General features: G+C 35.5%; 3 protein-coding genes across 4 annotated transcripts; 1 reads left to right on the top strand and 2 right to left on the bottom strand.

Annotated features, from left to right (window-relative positions):
* Positions 1-62: 62 nt before the first annotated feature.
* LOC107664310 (glycerophosphoinositol inositolphosphodiesterase GDPD2-like) lies at positions 63-7,120 on the bottom strand. Its single transcript, XM_016454838.1, has 7 exons — positions 6,913-7,120; positions 3,386-3,595; positions 2,556-2,659; positions 2,328-2,421; positions 2,184-2,243; positions 174-272; positions 63-71 (listed from the first exon to the last, which is right to left on the bottom strand). Exons 2-7 carry the CDS (start codon positions 3,458-3,460, stop codon positions 63-65), a joined length of 441 nt encoding a protein of 146 aa, XP_016310324.1. The 5' UTR covers positions 3,461-3,595; positions 6,913-7,120.
* Positions 7,121-9,017: 1,897 nt separating this feature from the next.
* LOC107664363 (PDZ domain-containing protein 11) lies at positions 9,018-11,619 on the top strand. Of its 2 annotated transcripts, none has more exons than XM_016454909.1 (6): positions 9,018-9,077; positions 9,475-9,577; positions 9,661-9,801; positions 9,888-9,986; positions 10,078-10,138; positions 10,836-11,619. In XM_016454909.1, the coding sequence occupies exons 1-6, from the start codon at positions 9,031-9,033 to the stop codon at positions 10,868-10,870; spliced, it is 486 nt and encodes a 161-aa protein (XP_016310395.1). In that variant the 5' UTR covers positions 9,018-9,030; the 3' UTR covers positions 10,871-11,619. The 2 variants fall into 2 exon arrangements, with proteins under 2 accessions (XP_016310395.1, XP_016310396.1); XM_016454910.1 differs by lacking the exon at positions 9,018-9,077 and adding an exon at positions 9,114-9,346.
* A 1,934-nt stretch (positions 11,620-13,553) lies between these two features.
* Positions 13,554-19,595, bottom strand: LOC107664324 (PCTP-like protein). The gene is made up of 7 exons (XM_016454849.1): positions 19,363-19,595; positions 18,986-19,173; positions 18,514-18,661; positions 18,080-18,183; positions 17,004-17,121; positions 16,848-16,900; positions 13,554-14,672 (listed from the first exon to the last, which is right to left on the bottom strand). Exons 2-7 carry the CDS (start codon positions 19,169-19,171, stop codon positions 14,466-14,468), a joined length of 816 nt encoding a protein of 271 aa, XP_016310335.1. The 5' UTR covers positions 19,172-19,173; positions 19,363-19,595; the 3' UTR covers positions 13,554-14,465.
* Positions 19,596-22,901: the final 3,306 nt, after the last annotated feature.

Raw genomic sequence — 22,901 nt, forward strand, 5'->3', positions numbered from 1 at the left:
ATAAAACATTAAGCTGAGGGATATGCTTGCTATTGGTGTAAAATATCACACTGCCATTTAGACTAGATAAGCTAACAGGAAATACAATGAGAACCAGCTGCAAAGACATAAAAGACAGACAATGTGCCAATACTGAAATGATAAATGGTTGAAGGCTGGTTTCGGCTTTTTACCTGAAATGACATATAGACAGCTTGCCACTCCTCTATCCATTCTTTACAAAATCCAGCTGTGCCTAAAGTAACAGTGAGCAGACCCAAAAACAGAAACACCTGAACAGAGAACAGAGAATTATTAACATACCGAGATCATTCATTAACAAGCTGTGAACTTTCTTCCTTTATGCACCATGACTAAAAATGATATAAATTGTTACCAAAGTTTTAAAGTTACCCAATATGAGACTGTTTCCTCAACTATGAGCACTGAGGTCTTTTTAAAGCTAATTTTATAGTCAGCTTTTTATGTATCCTAATGCATACATTTACATAACATTAAGCTTAACAAGTAACTTTTCAAATAAATTTATTATGGACAAAATTATTTTCACTGTGGTGAAAATGAGTTGTGGAACAGCCATACTTGTGTTAAAAAAATTAAAAATTTTATATGAAAATATTAAAACTTGATTCACTCTTTTTGGGTTTTCATAGTTTTAAAATGATTGCTTTAATTATATTTTCATAATTGACTTTAAGATAGACAGCCTGTGTCTGGGACAGGGGCGTTTCCTCCAAGGAGGCAAGGGAGGCATGCCTCCTCAAAATATTGGATGAGAACAAAATTCATAGTACAAAAATGAAACAATGACAATATTACAAAATATAACATTAAAAAGTGTATAAATCACTCGTTTTTCCAAAGAAACATTGTCCAACAGCAGGTCTCTCTCGCCTCCCCTGAGCCCATTGAGTTTTAACAGACCTACTAAAGCGTGCGTTGAGTTTTGGGAAAGTCATGTGAGAGGAGGCAATGCCTCCATCGCGATATGATTGGATATGACTGGTTATGATCGGCTGTGATTGTTCATGCGATAAGTCCCGCCTCCCGTGTGTAAGTAAACAACTCACACACTTCGATATAACCACTTTGTTACGTCAAAATATGACTTAAATGGCCTGAAAACATGATCTGTGTGAGTTTTTAGTGAGAAATCAGGTTGGTGACATTTACAGTAAATCTCCGTGACTGTGACCAATATTTACTGAGCTTTGATGACTGATGATCCGAAAAATTCAAAAAACAGTTCGACTGTTTAATAGTTAACAAATTAACTATTAAAAAGAATAGCTGAACATGAGTTCACAAATAAAATGTATTGCTTAAATTGTTACTGCCTTGAGTTATTATTTTGGAATAAATGTAAAATGCTTAAAAACATAGTAGATTCATACTTGGCATTAATAAATAGAATATTGATTACAATGTTAATGTAAAAATATAAAATATAAATATAAAAATTTGTATATACCATACCACTGCTATACATAAAATAATCTATACATAGAAGGCATTTAAGTAGTAGCAAAAATACATTTGAAAAATTATTTAAAAATAAATTAATTTTAAAAAGTCTCAATGCAATTTCAAGTTGAAAGGGTAAAGAGTACCTTATGCAGCCAGTGTAAATCCAAGGGCTCTCTGACTGCTAAGTGTAGCAATCCAAATACCTGAAATAAAAGAATGAACTCATTGGTACAACCATTACATGCTACCAGCCATACAACCAGCTGGATCACATTCTCTCTTCTTAATCTCCGTGACTGTGACCAATATTTACTGAGTAAATGACTGATGGTCCGAAAAATTCAAAAAACAGTTCGACTGTTTAATAGTTAACAAATTAACTATTAAAAAGAATAGCTGAACATGAGTTCACAAATAAAATGTATTGCTTAAATTGTTACTGCCTTGAGTTATTATTTTGGAATAAATGTAAAATGCTTAAAAACATAGTAGATTCATACTTGGCATTAATAAATAGAATATTGATTACAATGTTAATGTAAAAATATAAAATATAAATATAAAAATTTGTATATACCATACCACTGCTATACATAAAATAATCTATACATAGAAGGCATTTAAGTAGTAGCAAAAATACATTTGAAAAATTATTTAAAAATAAATTAATTTTAAAAAGTCTCAATGCAATTTCAAGTTGAAAGGGTAAAGAGTACCTTATGCAGCCAGTGTAAATCCAAGGGCTCTCTGACTGCTAAGTGTAGCAATCCAAATACCTGAAATAAAAGAATGAACTCATTGGTACAACCATTACATGCTACCAGCCATACAACCAGCTGGATCACATTCTCTCTTCTTACCAGTAGAAGGAGGCAGTATGTGGCCAGCACGGCAGAAACGACCATCACTATCATGTACCAGTTCACCCATTTTTTTAATGTTTTGAAGGCATGCCTGCATGAAGAAAATGAAGCAATATGGCAGAACGACACAACCAGGTATTACATGTAAATTTGGAAAAACTGGGCCAATGGATTTACAATGTGGTCATATAATTATCATGCGTTTAATTGTGTTTATGTGCTCACCCGTTTACATCATTGTGGTCGTTGAAGGCAATTAAACAAACGTACATCCAAATCAGGGCAAGTATGGACACAAAAGACAGAAAGGAGAGCCAGCAGCAAGCCCTCTATATATAAACAAAGCAAGAATGCACACTTCAAACATCTTTCTTCTTTTTCAGTCAGGTCTTCTCTTTGTCATATTTACTGACACTAACAAATGCATCAGCACTAAAAAGAAGAAAAAGTGTATTCATAACTTTCCCTCACTGCTCCACCTTTGTGCGTGTGAGGATTTAAAGTCATAGGTTAACCACAAATGGGTTAATTGTGTGTGTGTGTGGGGGGGGGATTGGCACACAGCCATGGCCTTCTCATGTTGAGTTTCGCCTACTGATCCGAATATTCAAAAGTGAGGCCAATCTCCAATCTGAGTGGTTACTATAATTATTACGATTATTACGAGTCCATCCCACACAGGGTTTACGAAATCTCTGAATGCAGCGGTAATGGTTTCTGACACAAATCAAAAGAATTCAGAGCCTTGCTTTTGTATTCAGGCTACTAATTAACATACTTTTCTGCCTGTCATGATCATCAGTCTTCACAGCTTTGTACTCACTTAAAAGGAAAGAGCATTTACATGATAATTGTTCATTAAGGAGGCATTCAATTACAACAATTTTCTTTGATTCTTTTCTACATTTATTAGACATGGTAAACTAGTCTGCCTCTCTCAACTGATTGTGTCTGCAGATTCTAAGAGATAACGGGTACATCATTGATGTGCAACTTCATTTTCCAATGTGGAAAAATGTGATTAAAAATGCAAAGTGTAAAGAATAAAATCCCACGTTTGGTCTTCTATTTTGACTGTTCCAATGACAGCTGTAGATTCCTCTGAGGCAGGATCGGGAGATCGAGAGCATCGTGTTTTTTCCGCGTCAAATGATTCCAGCTGAATGTATGCAGATGAATGGGGGTCTCGTCCGGTACGTAGTGAGGTTAACTAATTTATACTGCAGGTGTTTGATATGGAATGACTCACTTCTTCACACCTGAAACTAGTAGGAGGGAAGAGAATACAAGATGGTGGTTATGCAAGGAAACCTGTTCGTTTTGCTCAAAGCAGAACTGAGCTCACAATGCCTGGTTTAGTTAGTTAAAAGTCCTTGAATTAGGGTGAGAGAGAGAAAAATATAGGCGATGTGACTCCAGTCACATGACACAACAGGTATGGAAAGGTTACATTTAATTATGGAGTGTCTATGCTTTCAAAAGCCCTGAAGCAGAAAACTACAAGACAACCTGTGGGAAGGATCTCATATCAATCACTCATTTCTAATAAAAGGACAGAATGTTCTTTCCCAACTCAAGTTAACTGCTACTGTTGTGTAAATGATAAATATGTATTAAAATATAACCTGTTTTACTACATCCGATAATCAAATGTTGCCTTATGGAACAGTAATTTGAGTGTCTTACTGTAAATTGTATGAACAACTGACATGAGATATTAAAGCTTATTCTGAGCAAGTAAAAAGGCCTTTCCCCTGTTTTGACAGGTTGTGCATAACATGAAATATAATCCGCAATGTTATGAAGACTTTGTTCCTGTGGAGGTTAATTATTTTTTTTATTTTTTTTTTAAGTTTTCCAGGTTCAATGCTGGACACAGGAATAAATAACATTTTAAAATATATTAAATTAGAAATTAGTTACATTTGTGTGGATAATTCTGCAGTGGCAACCCCTAACGAGAGCAGCCGAAGGAGAAAAAGGTCTTTTGGATCAAATAAATGCAGCTTTGCTAAGCATAAGAGACACAATATGTCCATTAGTGCTTCTCAAATGTCTACAAAGCCTCAATAATGGCCAAATTTGTAAAATTTCTTTGTTTTGTAAAAGGAAAGCTGACAATAACACTTCTTGTCACCAGATCTTGATTTAACAAATCTTCACTCAGCAAACCGATCAATGCAATTATCATAAATTCAGAAATATAAAAGTATAAAATGTTCATTTTAAAGCTCAAGATATTCACTCTTCAATGTGTTATACTGTCTGTCAGCCAGGTAAACACCACTAGTGTGTAAAAGTTACATTATCAAAAAGCCTGTGCTGGCGGTGGAAGGTGATGTTATGTCAGCCATAACTAAACATCCCCAATGCAAGTACTTGGGAACTGTCAGAACTGAGTCATTGATAAAAAGTTTAGATAATAAACCATATATTCCAGCATGAAGGATACACACCTATCTAAAAGCATGACAGTCTACTTGAAATTTGAAAGTACCATCACACATGGTAATCATTGCTGTGTAGTTTCTTTTAAAGAACAGCATTTTTTTGTTAACGGTGACACGCTTCACAAAAACCCGAGGCGAAATGCGTTCTTCAGACTTGACAAAGAAGAAAGGAAACCTGTCAAGTGGATGTTCTGGCTCTGCAGACAGGTATGGCAGCACTTTTACTTAACTCAGTAACAGTCACTTAACTCACCGTTTCAGGTCAGACAACAAGTACTTTGTCAACTGCAGCTCATATTTATGAATAAATGGCCTGCTGGCCTTAAGCCATCGTCCTAATTCAACAGGTTGTACGACACTAATTAGTCTAATGCAGGACGGTTTTTATAAAGGATGACATTTTCTCAACATCACACCAACTGCTCCTTTGTCATGTTTATAGCCCGAGTTTGGATTTGTTTTTAAGGGGTCTTTTCTTTCCGTATGAATTGATCTCTAGAAATTATTATTATTATTTAAAGGGTCGTGCAAAAACATTTCTTACTTTCTAAAACACCTATAGCAACATTTCATGAATTTTCTCTTGGGTGTATGTTCATTGATTAGGGACCAATAAAATACATTTATAAATGCTTTATAAAAATTATTAAAATATATTTGAAACATGTAGGACTGGTAAGCCAAACAAAGAGAGTTACAGAGGAGCTGGCACCCAGATTTTGCAGAAGAAGCTATTTTTCTGATCTCAAAAACTGAGCCATATCATTACAAATAAATTATGTTCTACAGGGTCAACAGATATGAGTGCTACAAACTGTAAATAACATTTGTTTTTCTAATGTAATTAGATAATTTTGTTGAGAAAATAATATCTGGAAAGGCTTCTTTTCAAGAACAAATTGTGATCTTTCTATTAAAATATTTTGCAATAGAAGCACAAGAAAGGAAAAACATTTTACATTTAAGTTGGCAGCCTGAAGACACAATATTTTTACCCCTGTGCAGACTTCCAAAAGAATCTATACCCCCATTTTAAATAGGGTCAAAAAAGAAATGCATTATTTTCACAAACATTGTGAACTTAGTAAAACACAGAAGCACATCAATAGCATTACAACTTCAGTAAATCCACTCCATCATCAGGCTTATATGTATGTGTTCATACTATTAGAAAGCAAAACTTTGATGAAAAGTGCCGCAAAAACAAACATCACACTTTTGAAAACTGTAATAGGCTATTTAACTCATCACACATGTAGGTACCACTTTTATTGAAGCATTTCAGAATAAGCATAGGAATGTTTTTATTTCAAGAAATGTTAATTTGGAAAAACATAAATATGGTTAAGAAAGGAAAATAAAAGCAGACTATGCAAAACTGTATGTAAAACCACACATAAATCAAACGGCCAAGTCAATGCACATGTTGTAGAGCACAGTGCATGTGACTTCTTGTGAAGTAAAAGTAACCAGTTGAAGATAATTTTCATGGAACCTCTGAATTTCACTTTCTTCATTAAACTTAAACTATAGACTGTGATACAAAAGTATTTGCCCATGCATTTTCATAGAACATACAATATTTTAAAAAACACATGAACTGCCTCATCTTTCTGATGTCACTTTCTTTATGAAAGCATTTAAGTATCATCATGTTGACTGCGAGAGATTTCAACCCAGCTAATTCCCATGCAACCTCAGATCTTGATCTGCAGTTCAGTGACACCATGGGACATTTTTGTGTAATTTTTTAACCCGAGGGTACTAAAATATTGTTAAGGTTCGATTTAGTTTAAAACAACGACCTCACAGAGACACATTTCTCAGCAGATCTGCAACAGCCTATAACTTCTAATTTTTGAAATCATTTCTAAATCCACGTAAACATTTAACATAAACGGTTTTCCCTTAAACCTCATGATAATCCGTGATTTGCAAAAATTCAGAACTTTTGTTTTTGTAAAAATGTGCATTGTTAGTGGTAGCATGGCTTACCTAAATCATCAGGATGCTATTAGCACCTGTAATGACACGTACACCGGACGATATTCAGCTCGCACGCCTTTCAGTAATATTAGATCAGAACAGATCTAGCCCGAGACAGCGAACTGATTTTTCAGTTGGCACCTTACCTTGCTTAAAAAGTAACATTTGATATTGAAGTCCCAGTCAGATTCTCAAACTCCAGCACTTCTCGGCAGTCTGTGACCTCGAACTCATGCTGAGACTTAAATCCCGTGGACTGAGTATCAACGAGGCGTTAACAATGAATGAGCGAGCTTCTCATTCCTTGCAGTTTTGTATGCATGGACCAGCACCAATGCAGCTCCACACGTGTTCAGCAGAGGGCACTCAGAGAGATGCAAACAAAGAGTTTTCGGATGATTGGGAACCATAAAAGTGTAACCATTTCAATTTGTTAAAAGCAAGAGATGCCTGACACATACATACTCTCCAATAATATAATACAGCGACTGTAAATGCATTATATCTTGCTTACACAAACAGCTGTGAAAGCAAAGTGCACCGTCATCACGTCAAACCAGAGCACCTGGTATATTTGCGTATTTGTAAACGTTTAAATAATAAAGTAAAAGGTTACATTTAAAATTTTACATGGTGTATATATCCAGCTAAAAGTGTGTTAGAGAGATTTAATTTGGATATTGATTATTCCTGTGATTTTTGTTCAATGGAAAAGGAGTCTATTGTCCATCTGTTTCTGATTTTCTGATCTGATCAGATTTTTTGGTGGATATGGGAAATTTCATTCGAATGAAAACAAATATTATTTTCAAGTTAAACAATTTTGATATGTGTATACATTATTCCAATGAAAGTAATAATAATAACGTTACTTGTCTCTTACAACTTTTTATTATTTGGGGAAAATTTCACATACATAGAAGAAATGGCCAGGAATCAGGATCAAAGCCAAATTTCATTCATTATCTTTAGGAGGACTACTGCACCAGTTTGGAGAGTATTGTTAATAAAAAAGCAAAGAAGACTTACAGTTTTTGATTAATGAACCAATGCTTTGTACACTCCAGTGTCCTGAAATTTTATGTAGCCTACAATTCTGTATACTGTTGTATATTTTGTTCTGGTTAATAATAAAAAAGAGCACCTGGTTTAAGTTTGTAGTTAAAGGAAAAAAAGAGCCTCTGGTATAATCTTACCAATGTTTTAATGTAATAATAATATAGCCTACATGGGGCTAATAAAACATATAATAATTTACCATTTATAGAAAATTAATATAATATGATTTATATAATAAGATCTCTGCCCATACGTGCTTGCCTTTTTCCCTCTTTATTTACATCTGCATAAAAAAATTATAGGAATGTATAGCCTACATACACATGTATAGCCTAAGGGGCAAATACAAAATCAGAAGTAACGAGGGAAAAAACGACAAAAAATGAAATTTAAATAAATTGATTCGAATGAAATAAAAGAAAATGTAATATAGTTTATACTAAATTACAGATAAAGTTACTGAAAGAGTTTCCATAGCCTATTGCTCTTGAGGCCAGTAATGCAAACAAAATGTAATGTAAATGTTATATTTATAAAGTGTGAAGATTTAGATTTTGGATTTTTCGTTTTCTAATAAGCATGGACCTTCAAAGTAGGCTATACCAAGATATTGTATATTTCTTAATGTATTGTTTTATCAAAATGTGACATTCAAGTCTTTCCAAGCAGAGGTAGAGTAAGGACAAAAAGAACAAGTGTTTATTTTCAGTTGAAATATTAGGTGATTGCCAGTGTCACTTAACCTAGTTAATTATTTCTCGTTTCTACTGTACATTTACAGTATAAGCTGATAAACCGCTAAGCTGATAAGCCACTGCTTCTGTTTTTGCTACTGTTTCTGTTTCTGTTTTTACTCTTTTTTTTTTGCTTTTTTCGGAGTAGGTTAATATTTGAAAGCCTGATTAGGCACATACCTGAACGTCTTGCCTACAAAACGCTACTGAACACATCCTTCAAGTCTTTTTTTATTAAATGGAAAGAAACATAGCCGACCCCCAGAAACTAAAAACAAATCATGATAGGATGCTCTTGAAATTGAGCAACGGAAAGGGGACTTGTCAGAAAAGTGACCGAGAGGCCACATTTACAGAGTTTGAAAGGTATTTGGGGGAAAAAATGCGTGAAACTGTCCCAATATTTTCTTTAACTCTCCATAGTTATTGTTGAGGATAAAGAAAGAAAAAGAAAAAAAAAGTGCTGGTCACATGATCTGTAGAAGGGCGGGGCTAATGGTTCGCTCGAGGAGCTCTTGGTGAGTTGACGGACAAAAACAAAACTGTCGCGCAAAAGCAGCTGTATATATTGCCTGTCTTTCATTTTAGTATGAGCATATTTGTAACGTCAGTTTATTCGCGCAGCGTTTTGATAATTTGTATGGCTTCGGCTCATTGTGCAGCGCATCTTGTGTTTACTGTTGAGTGTTAGCAAGCTAGCCTGCTGTACTCACTGTACAATGAGAACCGTAGAGTGTGCATCTACACCCAATTCATTATAAATCTTTGGTCATTTCATGCTTTAGCTGTAAGTATATTCACAGTTTTGTAAATAATTTAGTATTTAAAAATAAAAAAAGAAACCTTACACTTAAAATATATCAAGGATGATTGAGGATCATAATTTCACCGTTTTTCTCGCACCCTCAATTCTAGCTCGAAAAACATGGACCAAAAGATTCCGTACGATGATTATCAACTGCCAGTAGTGTTTCTTCCTTCCTATGAGAGCCCTCCTGCATGGATCCCTCCACAAGAGGTGGCTGTTATTGAACGCTATTTTTCCAACTCATCTTTTGTGATCACATTGACCTAATTTACATCTTTCTTTCTTATAATCAGAGGATACATCACCCTGACTACAACAATGAGCTCACTCAGTTCCTACCTCGCACTATAGTGTTACAAAAGCCCCCAGGTGCACAACTGGGCTTCAATATCCGTGGAGGAAAGGCCTCACAGCTTGGTATATTTATTTCAAAGGTCAGTTTTGCCGATTAAAACCTTCTTTATCTTTCGGCTAAAGAATTGACTTCATCATCTTGGCCTTGCTCAAAATGTTTTGACAGGTGGTGCCAGATTCAGATGCCCATAGGGCAGGACTGCAAGAGGGTGATCAGGTGCTTTCTGTCAATGACGTGGACTTTCAAGACATTGAGCATTCAAAGGTAAGATCTGGTATGTCAGTCCGAAAGGCAGAAACATGCTGGATGTCTCGTCTTCTAAATAGTATTGGTGTGATCTTGATTTCTCTCCTAGGCTGTGGAGATTTTAAAGACTGCAAGAGAGATTTTGATGAAGGTCCGATACTTCCCTTACAGTGCGTATTATTTTCATCCTTCCCTTGAGATAAAAAAAAAAAATCCGACATGATGGTTTCAATATGTAGTGAATTCCTTTATATTGTGATATATTTTATAATATTCTAGTCAAGTTGTGTATTTCTTTCTATTCTAGGTCTATAGTTGATTATTTCAGATACTGTAGTCAAGTCACCTTTATTTATAAAGTGTTTTATGCAATACAGATTGTTTCAAACCAGCCTTGCAGTAATAAACAGGGAACTTCAAATATGAGACAAATTTAATTTCTGCTGTAAAGCATCTCTGAAATGACAAGTGTCAGTAGTGTTCAAGTATTCAGTGTTGATATTTACAGTTATTGAACTTAACTGAAACATCAATTATGAAAATTCCACTATAAGCAGCTATTAACAGTTATTGTCATTATTTAGCACAAGTCGGTTCAATATGAATTCAAATCAATTCAATAACTGTTGATGTTGTAAACAAATTCAATTCAGCTGTAAAGTAGCTCTACTGAAGACAATGGTGTAATCCAGCTCATTTCAAGTATTGTTCTCATCCAATAGTATCTAATAATCTGATAATATTACTGAATGTTAAGTGTTTTTTAAACCCCAATTTAGCAAACCAAATGTGGCAGTAGTGAGCATTTCAGTTAATTTATTCAGTTGGAGTACCTGACATAAATGTGTTGTGCATCTGTTTTTCTAGACTACCAGCGGCAGAAGGAGAGGACTGTACACTAGGTGGCAGAGCTGACCTTCATGACTGAACCGGTGCAGTGACGCAGCTGATGAGGCGTTGGTGTACCAGCGAAACCTTCAGCTGCCCTGTATCATCTTCCTCCCACTAACTATTTTCTCTGACTAAGAGACTGCTCAAAGAAATCATCTTCAAACACTTCATGACATGCCTGATGATTCACAGCTTCTTCACCCATAGTGGTGGTTTTGATTTGTGCCAGTTTTGAATGCAGCTGGTGAAATTTTCAGATACTTTCCCCTCTTCTCTGTTTTCTCATCATTTCCTTTCCTCTGGGAAAATAAGCATATTCTATGAGATACACTATATTGCCAAAAGTATTGGGTCACCCCTCCAAATCATTGAATTCAGGTGTTCTTCAGTGAAAGTGAAATTTCCTCACTACTAAATATTCCACGGTCAGCTGTTAGTGGTATTATAACAAAGTGGAAGCAATTGGGAACAACAGCAACTCAGCCACGAAGTGGTAGGCCACGTAAAATCACAGAGCGGGGTCAGCGCATGCTGAGGCGCATAGAGTCAATAGCTACAGACCTCCAAATTTCGTGTGGCCTTCAGATTAGCTCAAGAACAGTGCGTAGAGAGCTTCATGGAATGGGTTTCCATGGCCGAGCAGCTGCATCCAAACCTACATCACCAAGTGCAATGCAAAGTGTCGGATGCAGTGGTGTAAAGCACGCCGCCACTGGACTCTAGAGCAGTGGAGACGAGTTCTCTGGAGTGACAAATCGCACTTCTCTGTCTGGCAATCTGATGGACGAGTCTGGGTTTGGCGGTTACCAGGAGAACGGTACTTGCCTGACTGCGTTGTGCCAGGTGTAATGTTTGGTGGAGGGGGGATTATGGTGTGGGGTTGTTTTTCAGGAGTTGGGCTTGGCCCCTTAGTTCCAGTGAAACTCTATAAAGACATGGATGAGCGAGTTTGGTGTGGAGGAACTTGACTGGCCTGCACAGAGTCCTGACCTGAACCCGATAGAACACCTTTGGGATGAATTAGAGCGGAGACTGCGAGCCAGGCCTTCTCGTCCAACATCAGTGCCTGACCTCATAAATGCACTTATAGAAGAGTGGTCGAAAATTCCCATAAACACGTTCCTAAACCTTGTGGAAAGCCTTCCCAGAAGAGTTGAAGCTGTTATAGCTGCAAAAGGTGGGCCAACTCCATATTAAACCCTACGGATTAAGAATGGGATGTCATTAAAGTTCAAGTGCATGTAAAGGCAGACGTCCCAAAACTTTTGGCAATATAGTGTATGTCATGCATATAAAAAGAAAACATGGCAGATATGTTATTTATTGAATGAAATTACTATAGACGGTTACAATATGAGTAAATTATGATCTGCTATTGATATCTTCACTTAGAGGCATTTGTTAAATGAAGCTGATTTTATGTTTAATATATCATATATTATTGTATTAACTAGGTCTTTTTTTGTGATTGCATTTCAATTTTGTATTCCAAAGCAAAGCAGTTGTTTAGTGATTGATGCCCTGCTGACAAACACATTGCTACTGACTAATTAATTGTCATTAAATCAATATGCTCATGCAAAGTACTTTTTGTGCTCATTTTTAAAAGTAAATCTGTATGATGAAAAGTCTCATAAAGTGGGGAGGGGGAAATGCCAGAAGGGAATATTATATTCAGATCTTGTTACATTGTTACATTTATGATGTTAGGTAGAGTGGCTTTGTTAATATACTGTTTTAAGTAGAGGTACTATATAAACTAAGTGTTATTATTAAAGGAATAGTTCACACACACTACTCACCCTCAAGCCATCCAAGATGTTGATGAGTTTGTTTCTTCATCAGAATAGATTTGGTTAAGTTAGCTTGCTCACCAATGGATCCCCTGCAGTGAACTCTGAATTTTGTTGTAAAAACATTGTACAATGACAATAAAGTATTCAATTCAGTTCAGTGGGTGCCATCAGAATGAGAGTTCAAAGCTGATTAAAAACATCACAATAATCCACACGACTCAATTATTGTCTTGTAAAGTGAGCTGCCTGTTTATAAGAAACAAATCCATTATTAAAACGTTTAAACTTCAAACCGTTGCTTCTAGCCCAAATACATCCATTAACCTTAATAGCACTTCCTCCAGTCAAAAAGCCCATCCTCTGTTGTCCTCTCACATCAAATTCCAAAAATGTCTTCATGCTGGATTTGTTTCTTACAAACACACAGCTTTTCACTTAACAAGATGTTAATAGATGGACTGGAGTAGTGTTGGTTACTCATGGATTATTATAATGTTTTTATCAGCTGTTTGGACTCTCATTCTGGCGGCACCCATTCACTGCAGAGGATCCATTGGTGAGCAAGTGATGTAATGCTAAATTTCTCCAAATCTGTTCTGATGAGGAAACAAACACATCTACATCTTGGATGGGCAGAGGGTACATTTTCAGCAAATTTTTCATTTTTGGGTGAACTATTCCTTTAACATTGAGCTAATTCGTCGAATCACATTTCATTACACAAAATTCAAATGTAGCTTCTGCTGTGTTATTGGAGCTCAGTGGAACAGATGGCTGTTTATATGCAAATACCAGGTATTATGCCATGATCGTGTAAACTAGTATTGTGCAGTGCCATTAATAAACACACTAAAAGATGCAACATTCTTATTAGGAGAAAAAAAAAAGTTTTCAAAGGCATTTTCAACATAATTTATTTAAAATGTTTAAAGTATAAAACCATATTACCCTTCAGTGAGTTAGGACTTCATATACATACAATTCAAGTTATCAAACACACAAATTTACATATCCATCCTTCCTCAGAAAGAAAAACATCAAAAAATATGGGTAACTTTGATCCACTGTTATCATGTTATTGCTAACGTCATTTTCTTTCATGTTCAAGGGCACACAACAGAAGTACAGAAAAGCGCTATTATAACATTCCTCTGCCTTCCGATTTCTTCTGCCTGTTACAGGCAAATGAACTAATACCACTTCAAGTAATAAATCTCGAGGTAATACCACATTGTGTCTTGGACTGCTTTGGTCGTATTACAGGGCCTTTAACACAGGTTTTCTCCTATGGTTGCTTGGTGTCAATCATTTTCATACACGCCAATACAGACACACTTCTTTGAAAAGGCACACAGACATAAATACACAAACACAAAAGGATGAAATTGAGAGGAACCTCTCCCCTACCATGGAGACTTAAAACAAGGATTAAACGTTTAACCATGCTTATTATAAATAAATAAACAACAGCTTGTAGGCGTAGCTTTATCAAAATCATTTAGTAATAAATTAAAGAAGCAAAAAAGATCCACCTTCAAAAGGGTATTAAATTAAGATGCAGAACTGCATAATATTTTTTTGTTCAAGTAAGCACCACTATCGCACATGCGATGCCCTAAGCAACTCAAGACATGGATAATGGAATGTGCAGATCTGTGCACCAGTGATTGTAAACACTTACTCTGTGAGCGTGAAGAAGGAATGTTGGCATCAGCGAGCTATAAGTGGGGTGAGAGGTAACTGGACTGACCCTGTCACACAGACCAGAGTTAAAGACTGTCCATTTATGTCAACCTTTTTTTGAACCATTTTAGCTACTGTCCTCATTCTCTTGAGCATCCTTGGTCAAGCTCTCATCCACGTTCTCCAGCGAGTCTCCACGCTGGATGGACAGCTCTGCTGGATCCATCATGGGCAGTTCACTCTGTATGGGGTACAGCCACGGCTTATGATCTGGAGAATTTGCTGCTTTCCACGCAGGGTAGTTCTGACCGGCTTTATGGACGCTTCTTAAGACCTGTGGAATGACACAAGAGAATGAGGGAGTGGTACTAGTATCAGCGGAAGCGGCACTGAACTTTGTTTTTTTCATTCTCGTGTAACCCAGACAATGAAATGGAATCCAGTTTTACTTCATTTTCAAGCTGTGCAGTGACTCAAATTGCAGCAAGTCTTTTTTTTCAAGCCTAGCTATAAATAAACAGTGTTTCTGGTTTCTGTCTGGGTCTTCAGAATTTTTGGCAGCACAATGTATCACAGTGCGAAATACTGCCTATAAAGTCTGACTTCTGAACTAAAGTTAATGAGTCTTTTTTTACGTTTTGTTTTAATACAACAGTATTACTAGACAACAATCCACTTAATCCACAAATAAAATAAATACAATTGTATTTCAAATAAATGCTTTTCTATTGAACTTTCTATTAAAAAATCCTGATAAAGAATGCATCAAGATTTCCACAGAAATATTATGCAGCACATTTTCAACACTGATAATAATAATATTAAATAATTCTTGAGCAGCAAATTTGACACTAAAGACTGGAGTAAGACTGGAGTAATGATGATGAAAATTCAGCTTTGCAATTAGAGGAATAAATTACATTTTAAAATATATTCCATGAAAACAGAAAACAGTTTATTTAAATTATAATAACATTTCACTGTATTACTTTTTTACTGTATTTTTGATCAAATAAGTGCAACCTTGGTAAGCATGAGAGACGTTTTTCAAAAACATTTTTGAATGAAAGTGTATATATACACTTATGAATAACATCTTAACACTTGGGGCCTGTACCATGATGGTAGTTGAACAAATTCAGAGTTACAGCATTAGTTTCGAGTTGACAAAACCAAACCACTCCAATCCAGCTTTGTTGGTACCATGATGCTGATCATCAGCTTTCTTTGTCAACTCAGGCTTTGATCCGGAGTTTGTGGAGCGCGTGCGCATGAATGTTTGACATCAGTGGCGAATAACCAATCACATGCCTTGCAACACAGAGCAAGTGTGATTTACTTCTCACGAGAGAGCCAGCGAGATTCAACTCTCTTTTGCTAAAGGTTAAGAGATTGAAGAATATGAGGAATTTAAACGCATTTACTGTACATTGAAGAAAGTACTTGTCCATGAAAAGAGAACAAATAAAATAAATGATCTCGCTCTATCAGTGCAGTCACAAGTGGAACTTGTGAAGTTAATTTATATAGTTGATATTATATAGTGATAGAGACTCGAACATGTAAAGTCACATGTAGTCATTTTTAAAGCATTATCTATTGATTCTACAGCTTATTTATTTATATTACATATGATCTGTATATATTAATATTCATTTTCTAAAATTGCTTGTGTGTAACGGATTAATAATAATTTAAATCATATAATAATTACATAAATCATATAAAATAATTCTAAGTAATTATCTTTTTTTGTTTGTTTGTTTTTTTACTATATAGTGACCTTTAACTTTAAAACACTCAAGATGGCGGCGCGTTCACACGCTGCGGCTTCTCTCTCTCCCGACAGAAAGGTGTTTTCCTGAATGGTCAATGGAAAGACAAACACCACAGTGTTCAATAACAGTTTATAAACACCAAGCGTGACATACAGTCCACGTTATCAGTGCCCTTTGGACAGAGATACTGTCTGGGAACACTGCAAACAGCCCTACCACATGCAGTAATAATTCACAAGACTATGAAACGGACAAAAAAAAAAAAAAAGCCACAATGCAATGTCCTACTGAGTTCCTGTTCTTAATTAGAAGAACATCTACATCATAGTTATCTTTGGATAACAATCTGAACACTCAATGAGGGCTGAAGAATTATTAGAAGCGTTAACAAGTGTAAAATGCCACTGCTTGCTGTGTCAGTGATTACCATGAATGATTAATAAAGAAAAGAGATTTGTATTTAATAGGAGCCTAAGCGACACTCTCTTTTGTAAATAAAAAGAATGACTGAATGTAGTCATGCAGCCTACAGACAGAACAAGATAAACAAGTTTCACTTTGGCACAGTAAGTGCTGCGTGAGCGTCTTCAGTACAAGATCTTCCAGTAGGTTTCCATGGTAACAATTGTGACTTCACAAGCCTTAAACACAGTCCTACATAGAAAAACACTCGCATCCTCAAAGAGTACATCTACAGAAACAATAGTAAGAGACGAAATATGTTTACTTACTTTTGGAGCCAGGACCTGAGATGCTTTGCTGACAACCCACTTTGGAAGAGACCCTAAAAGATTAAAAAATCATTCAAAACAGCAACAAATTAAAGTCTTACAATGTAAATAAATGATGGGTGAACATTTCAAACCAAGCAGGGAATCTGTTCATACCTCTGGGATCAGCTTGTGAGAGGTACGTGAAAATGCAGCTGTTGGGCCCTGTTGGTCTGATCAGGTAACCTGTCAGAAAGGAAACGGCTCTTACCAGATCCTTCCGTGGGGGAAATTTCTAAAATGATAGCAAGACTTTATTAAAATATATTTTTAAATGCATGTATTAACCCTTTTACTGTCAACCCCCCCACCCCATTTCTGAACATAGACGTGAAAGTGCACTATGCAAACTTAAATTGTTATAATTCATGAACGCTTCTGAATACAGACCTACGGTTGGACTCTTTTTAAAGAAGACAAATCGCCAAATTATTGCAGAAGTGGAATTATTTCAAAATATGAAAGTATAAAAACATTATAGACGTTTAAATTTACTTTAAAGAAAATGCACTGTACTATTTTTTTATTTTATATAAAATAAAAAATGTTCATAACAGGTTTTACTCTAAAATTGCTATAAAATTAAATCTTTATGTCTAAATAAGTTATGTTCCAAATTTGAAGTTGATATAAAAAAAAAAATTATGTAGGGTTACACCCAAACTCCACTGAATTTTTTTTATGCATTTTTCTGTCACAAATATCTACATTTCTCTGTCAATTTTACTTATATCAGAATATAGACTCAGACCTTTCCAACGATATGTATTTTGTCAAGATTATAAAAAGTTTTCATTCTAAAAGACCGTAATACATTTTGTAATATGACATTTGACCCCGCCTGCTAAGGGGGAGGAGACCGCCAAAAGATTTAAAGTACCATTTCCATGGTAAAGCAATGTCCGATTTCAAAATAGTTTTCACAGGGTGAATTTTGAGGTTTTAAGCTTTAAAATTATATATAATTTATGATGATTACTAAAATATGTGATGGGGTAAAAAGACTGATTTGAGTTTGGATGGATGCAAACTTGTTCAAAAACAGTCATTATTTTTGCAATTGTTTTGGCACCACTAGTGGAGCAGATGACATTTTACCTTTAAGTAACTCTGATATTTCACTAGCTCTATGAATCAATGTACGTAACACAAAACGTATGATAACAGAAGGCGTAAGTAAATAAAATACGTACCGGATGTTTCACTGAGAAGTTAATGATCACATACTCATTTTCAGATGCCTGCCATGAGCGCAGGGTCACCACATCTCTGTTCTTCAATGGGTTCGGGCAGAGCCCTGTGAATAAAGAATAAAAAAATATATATATATTTTTTTTTTCATTTTATGACCTGTAGGACCATAAACAGCCACAACATTAAAAGAGGAACCAGACTGACAATAATGTTGACTATAAATACACACAAAAACATGGTCCCAGGAGGCTTTTCTTCAGTTCTTTACTGCACTGCAATAAACCACTGTGCTGAAGTCTTTTCAACATGTTACTAACAGTGTTCGGTGACTACCACTGAGACTAACAAAATCCCAAAAGATCAACTAGAATGACCGTAAGATAAGAAATAAATCTCAATAACGGATACAAATTTAAAAGGTTACATGACTCACATGAATAGTAGCCCACATCAGCATTAGGAGCCAGACGAGCGATGTCAAAACTCTCAAGCATTGTAGGGTCCCATGTCTTCCGGTACATGCCGTCATGAAGCACATCAAACATGGTGGCAGCCGATACATCCTTTATGTTCATTCTACACTGCATTGGAAACAATGCGCATTTGCGTTAGTGTTGTTATGGCAGCAGTACACACAGGACTGGTCATGTAAATTAAATAGAGGGGAAATGTAAAGATATTGTGGGGGTCCATAGAAAATATATTCAAAACGAATAAACAAACATACAAATAAATGATATATAACCACACACCCACACATTTTCATAACTACTATTAAATCATGTATAACCATTGACCCATTAAACATGTTATGATGTAGTAATATTAATGTTCCTAACAAAAGTTATAACATTTTTATAAAGCACACGAAATCATAAACAGTTAGATGCAGGCAAACATCTTACCTTGATTTTGTGCACTTTGGAGAAGTTCCCTTTGTTGTTTGTAGAAGCTGATAAAGGGGCCACCTCGACCCAGACCTCCATGTCATTTTTATCATATTTACTGAGCCAATTCTCCGTGGACAAGCATTGTCTTTTGAATTCATTAAACATGGATTCATCTGGAACTATTCCCGTACCGCGAGACATACCTGAAACAACAGATTCACCGATCAAAAACACTGCGAGAAATACAATCTTCCCAAACAAGATGCGTCTGAGGGAACTTGCTTCTATCAAGACTAAGTATCTTTGTTCCGTTCGCAAAGGATGAGGTGTAACTATTATAGTCACAGATTAACCATTCAAGCTCCACAAGATTTTTCTCACAAATTCCTTACCTGGCGTCAGCTCTTGCGCGTGGAAAAATCTCGTCACCACTTCCGGGAGTAGAACAGGTGTATTACAACACTGCAAGGTGCGCAGCTAGTCACTCAGCACTGAACCACAGTGATTTAGCACACTGACATGATCCCGATTTATATTCACAGGCTTTTATGTTCTCAAGTAAGACTGTTGAAAATCTGGCACAAACTGGGTGTGTGTCGGACCGCCCGTATTGATTGGTCATTCGGGTTCAGGTCCAGTGGTCTCTCTACTGCTCCACTGATTAGCATGATTAATTCATAAAGGAACCGCTAAGACGAGCTGTGAACTCCGCCTTGTGTTCACCAACCGAAACCCTTCAAATCACCGGCAACATCATTCAACCGGCTCGAGCAGTCATCACTCATCAGTAAGAAACTGAATGGACTATATGGTACCAACAGAGGGCCAAACAGAACTTGAGAGTTTAAAAACGTATTCAGTTCATTAAAAACGTTCATTTTAATAAAATAAAATAGAATCAACTCAATACAGAAAGACACACTTGGCAATACATCTGTCACTGCAGCATATGACTGCCCTTAGGATAGTATGTTGTCAGTGCTGATGTTGATGCCAAAAAGCTAGTGTTTTAACATCTGAAATGAAGCACTTTCTTCCAAAAATGAAAATAACAAACAGTTTGTTCTAATTACACAGTTTATGCACATTCTTTTGCGGTCTTTATAGTAGTTTATAATATATTCTTAAATGCTGTGTTCACTGGACAAGATTTTGATTTCAGCATGTAAATGAACACTGTTAATGTGTAATATAATGTTTCAATTTTAAAACTGAGCCTCAAATGGAGAGGCATTAAATTAATGTTTCAAGAATTTTTTTTGTTGTTGTAGAATTTTATGTATTTATTATTTTTTAAAATTTATTTTCGATGTAGTAAGATACTTCATGTTTCACTATGCATGTAAAGTTAATGTTTAGGATAATAAAATCTTTTTACTGAAAGATGAATATTTGTGCATTTGTCAGTTTATAATTATTTGTTTTCCACCATCCAGAAATGTGATTTCTTAGCTTCCTTGTTAAAAACAATTACCACTTAATTTACCAACATTTCTTTGACAACATCATTATTATTCAAAGCCTGATGAAACCCAACCACATGGTGGCGCTGTGATGTCAACTTCACTATGAAGGGCTCAGCTCAAAATAGACACCACAGCAGTTCTAATTGATTTTCTCCATTAAGAAGAATCTCAGTCTCTCTAATCTTCTTCTTGAGCACGACCCGATACCTATTATCTTGGTCCCAAACCTGTATAATCATCTGTCTCTTAATGCTGAAGATAGCGTGTCAGAGATGGTTTAACAGATGAAGAAATGGGAATATGGGCCATGGGGTTGTTAACATCTAAGTGAGATGTCCAGTCAGCCATGCTTAGGCTCTTTCTCCTGCTTCATCTAGGATCACACAAAAGGGGAATGGATATCGAGAGCAGGGGCTGCCAAGCCAAAAAATGAGCACACTTCATCAAAACCCCCTCCTTTATCAGTCATACACGTGACAGCTGCAAGCATTACAGTTTTGTGCTGCAGTTTGGTATTAGGCTAGTAACATGGCGACCTATAATATTAATTATGATTTATTTTATTAAAAGAAATTACATTTAAAAATGTAAAACTTAAATATCAAACATACATAAAAATGTAAAATGTAAATTATTTTAAATTAATATAATACATTAAATGAATCAAATTGTGTAATAATAATATTCTTTATATATATATATATATATATATATATATATATATATAAAAGTTTATAATATACACACAGACACATTTATTATAAATAAACTTTTATTTAATAATTATATTTCATTTAAAAAATACAAAAAGCGTAAAGAGTAGCATATTGCATAAAACTAAACATTCAGACACCAACTTTGTTTTTTTGATGAAAATCTAATTTTAAAAAGTACATTAAGACTCCTTTCGTCATTATTTTGTTTTATTTTATTATTATGTATTTTGCATTTGTGAATATTATTATACGAGTAATATTTATATCAATATTTAGAAGGCAAGATGCATCTTTAATGTATTGTAAAACACAGGGGCTCAGTCAATTAAAAATGTATGTTGCCACTGCATGTAGGTTGAGTAACGTGATGAACATGTAATGAAATTTACTATCTGTAATGATTGTGTAATCTAACTACATAATATATCAATGTAGTCCATTATTACTATCTAACACTTTATGCATATAGGCCTACATACAAAAACCAGAAGCAGGGCAAACAGCACATTTGGTGAAATATCTTTATTCATGTGATACATTTTGGTGTCTCTTTAACCTTCCTTTTTTTTTTTTACAGCATATAATAATAGTATTTTGTTCACACAAACTTTGCTAAACACTAGTAGACAGCGTATTTCGAACAAACCAACACACTTCAGAATAGCACACAGCCGAGTATTCAGTCAGTGACAATTGACAGAGCTGTTCAGGAGGGTTTTCACTCTTATTTATTTTAATTCTTACATATCAAACCATATTAAATGTTAATGTTTCAAACACACTTTATGCCCTTTTTTAGACTTAGGGATGAAAGGATTTGTCTGTTTACAGTTGAATGAGAGGAAAAGCGACAGCGCTGGGAGGTTCGGTGATACCTCTCCAGCAAATAAAAGCCCATTTGAGTTAAACTGTTGAAACCCAGCATTACAGATGGGGCATGACAGTCTTTAATGTGACCAAGATTGTGACACGACTAGGTCTTTGTGATACAGCAGCAAGGCAGTGATGCAAACATCAACCTTTGATTCCCACACAATGCTAACTGCCATTCCAGTCAAGCATACAACACACTGTTTCAAAAACTAGTGAGATAATAAATAAACACATGAAACCAACAGTCTTACGATGAGCAATACCAAGACGTGTCTGTACACTAAGCAATAGCTGTGTTGAAGGAAGAAATCTAAATATCCCATTTAACAAAACCTCATTAGCTCTATGCAATGTTAATAGGCTCGAGCAAACCACAGCGCTGTGGCCTGAACTGGTGCACTATGACAACAAAACAAGCAAGGCATTTTGTGTTAAACCGTCTCTAAACTGCATGCTGTTCCTACACTTGTGCAGCAAAAATAAGGCAGAAAATGAGTGGAATTAGTGTGAATTGCTTTCCATATCCAAGGTCAGATCGACGTGTTAGGTTTTGTAACTACAGTCGTGGATAAGTCATTAAATATCTTAGGTTTTGAGTTTTAACTAAATTAAATATCTTTACAAAGCAATTTCCCTTTTCTAAGAACATTAAATCCTATTTTTTTCCCCAAAGCTCAATACATTCTACATCCATGCAACCCTCCGAAAATTCCGAAATTAAATATCTTTACAAAGCAATTTCCCTTTTCTAAGAACATTAAATCCTATTTTTTTCCCAAAGCTCAATACATTCTACATCCATGCAACCCTCCGAAAATTCCTGTATAAAATTGGCCTATCCAAGAATGAGGATTGTCACAAACAAAACCAAACTAA

The sequence above is a fragment of the Sinocyclocheilus anshuiensis genome, unplaced genomic scaffold (assembly GCF_001515605.1).
Source record: "Sinocyclocheilus anshuiensis isolate Anshui unplaced genomic scaffold, SAMN03320099.WGS_v1.1 scaffold111, whole genome shotgun sequence".
NCBI lineage: Eukaryota > Metazoa > Chordata > Actinopteri > Cypriniformes > Cyprinidae > Sinocyclocheilus > Sinocyclocheilus anshuiensis.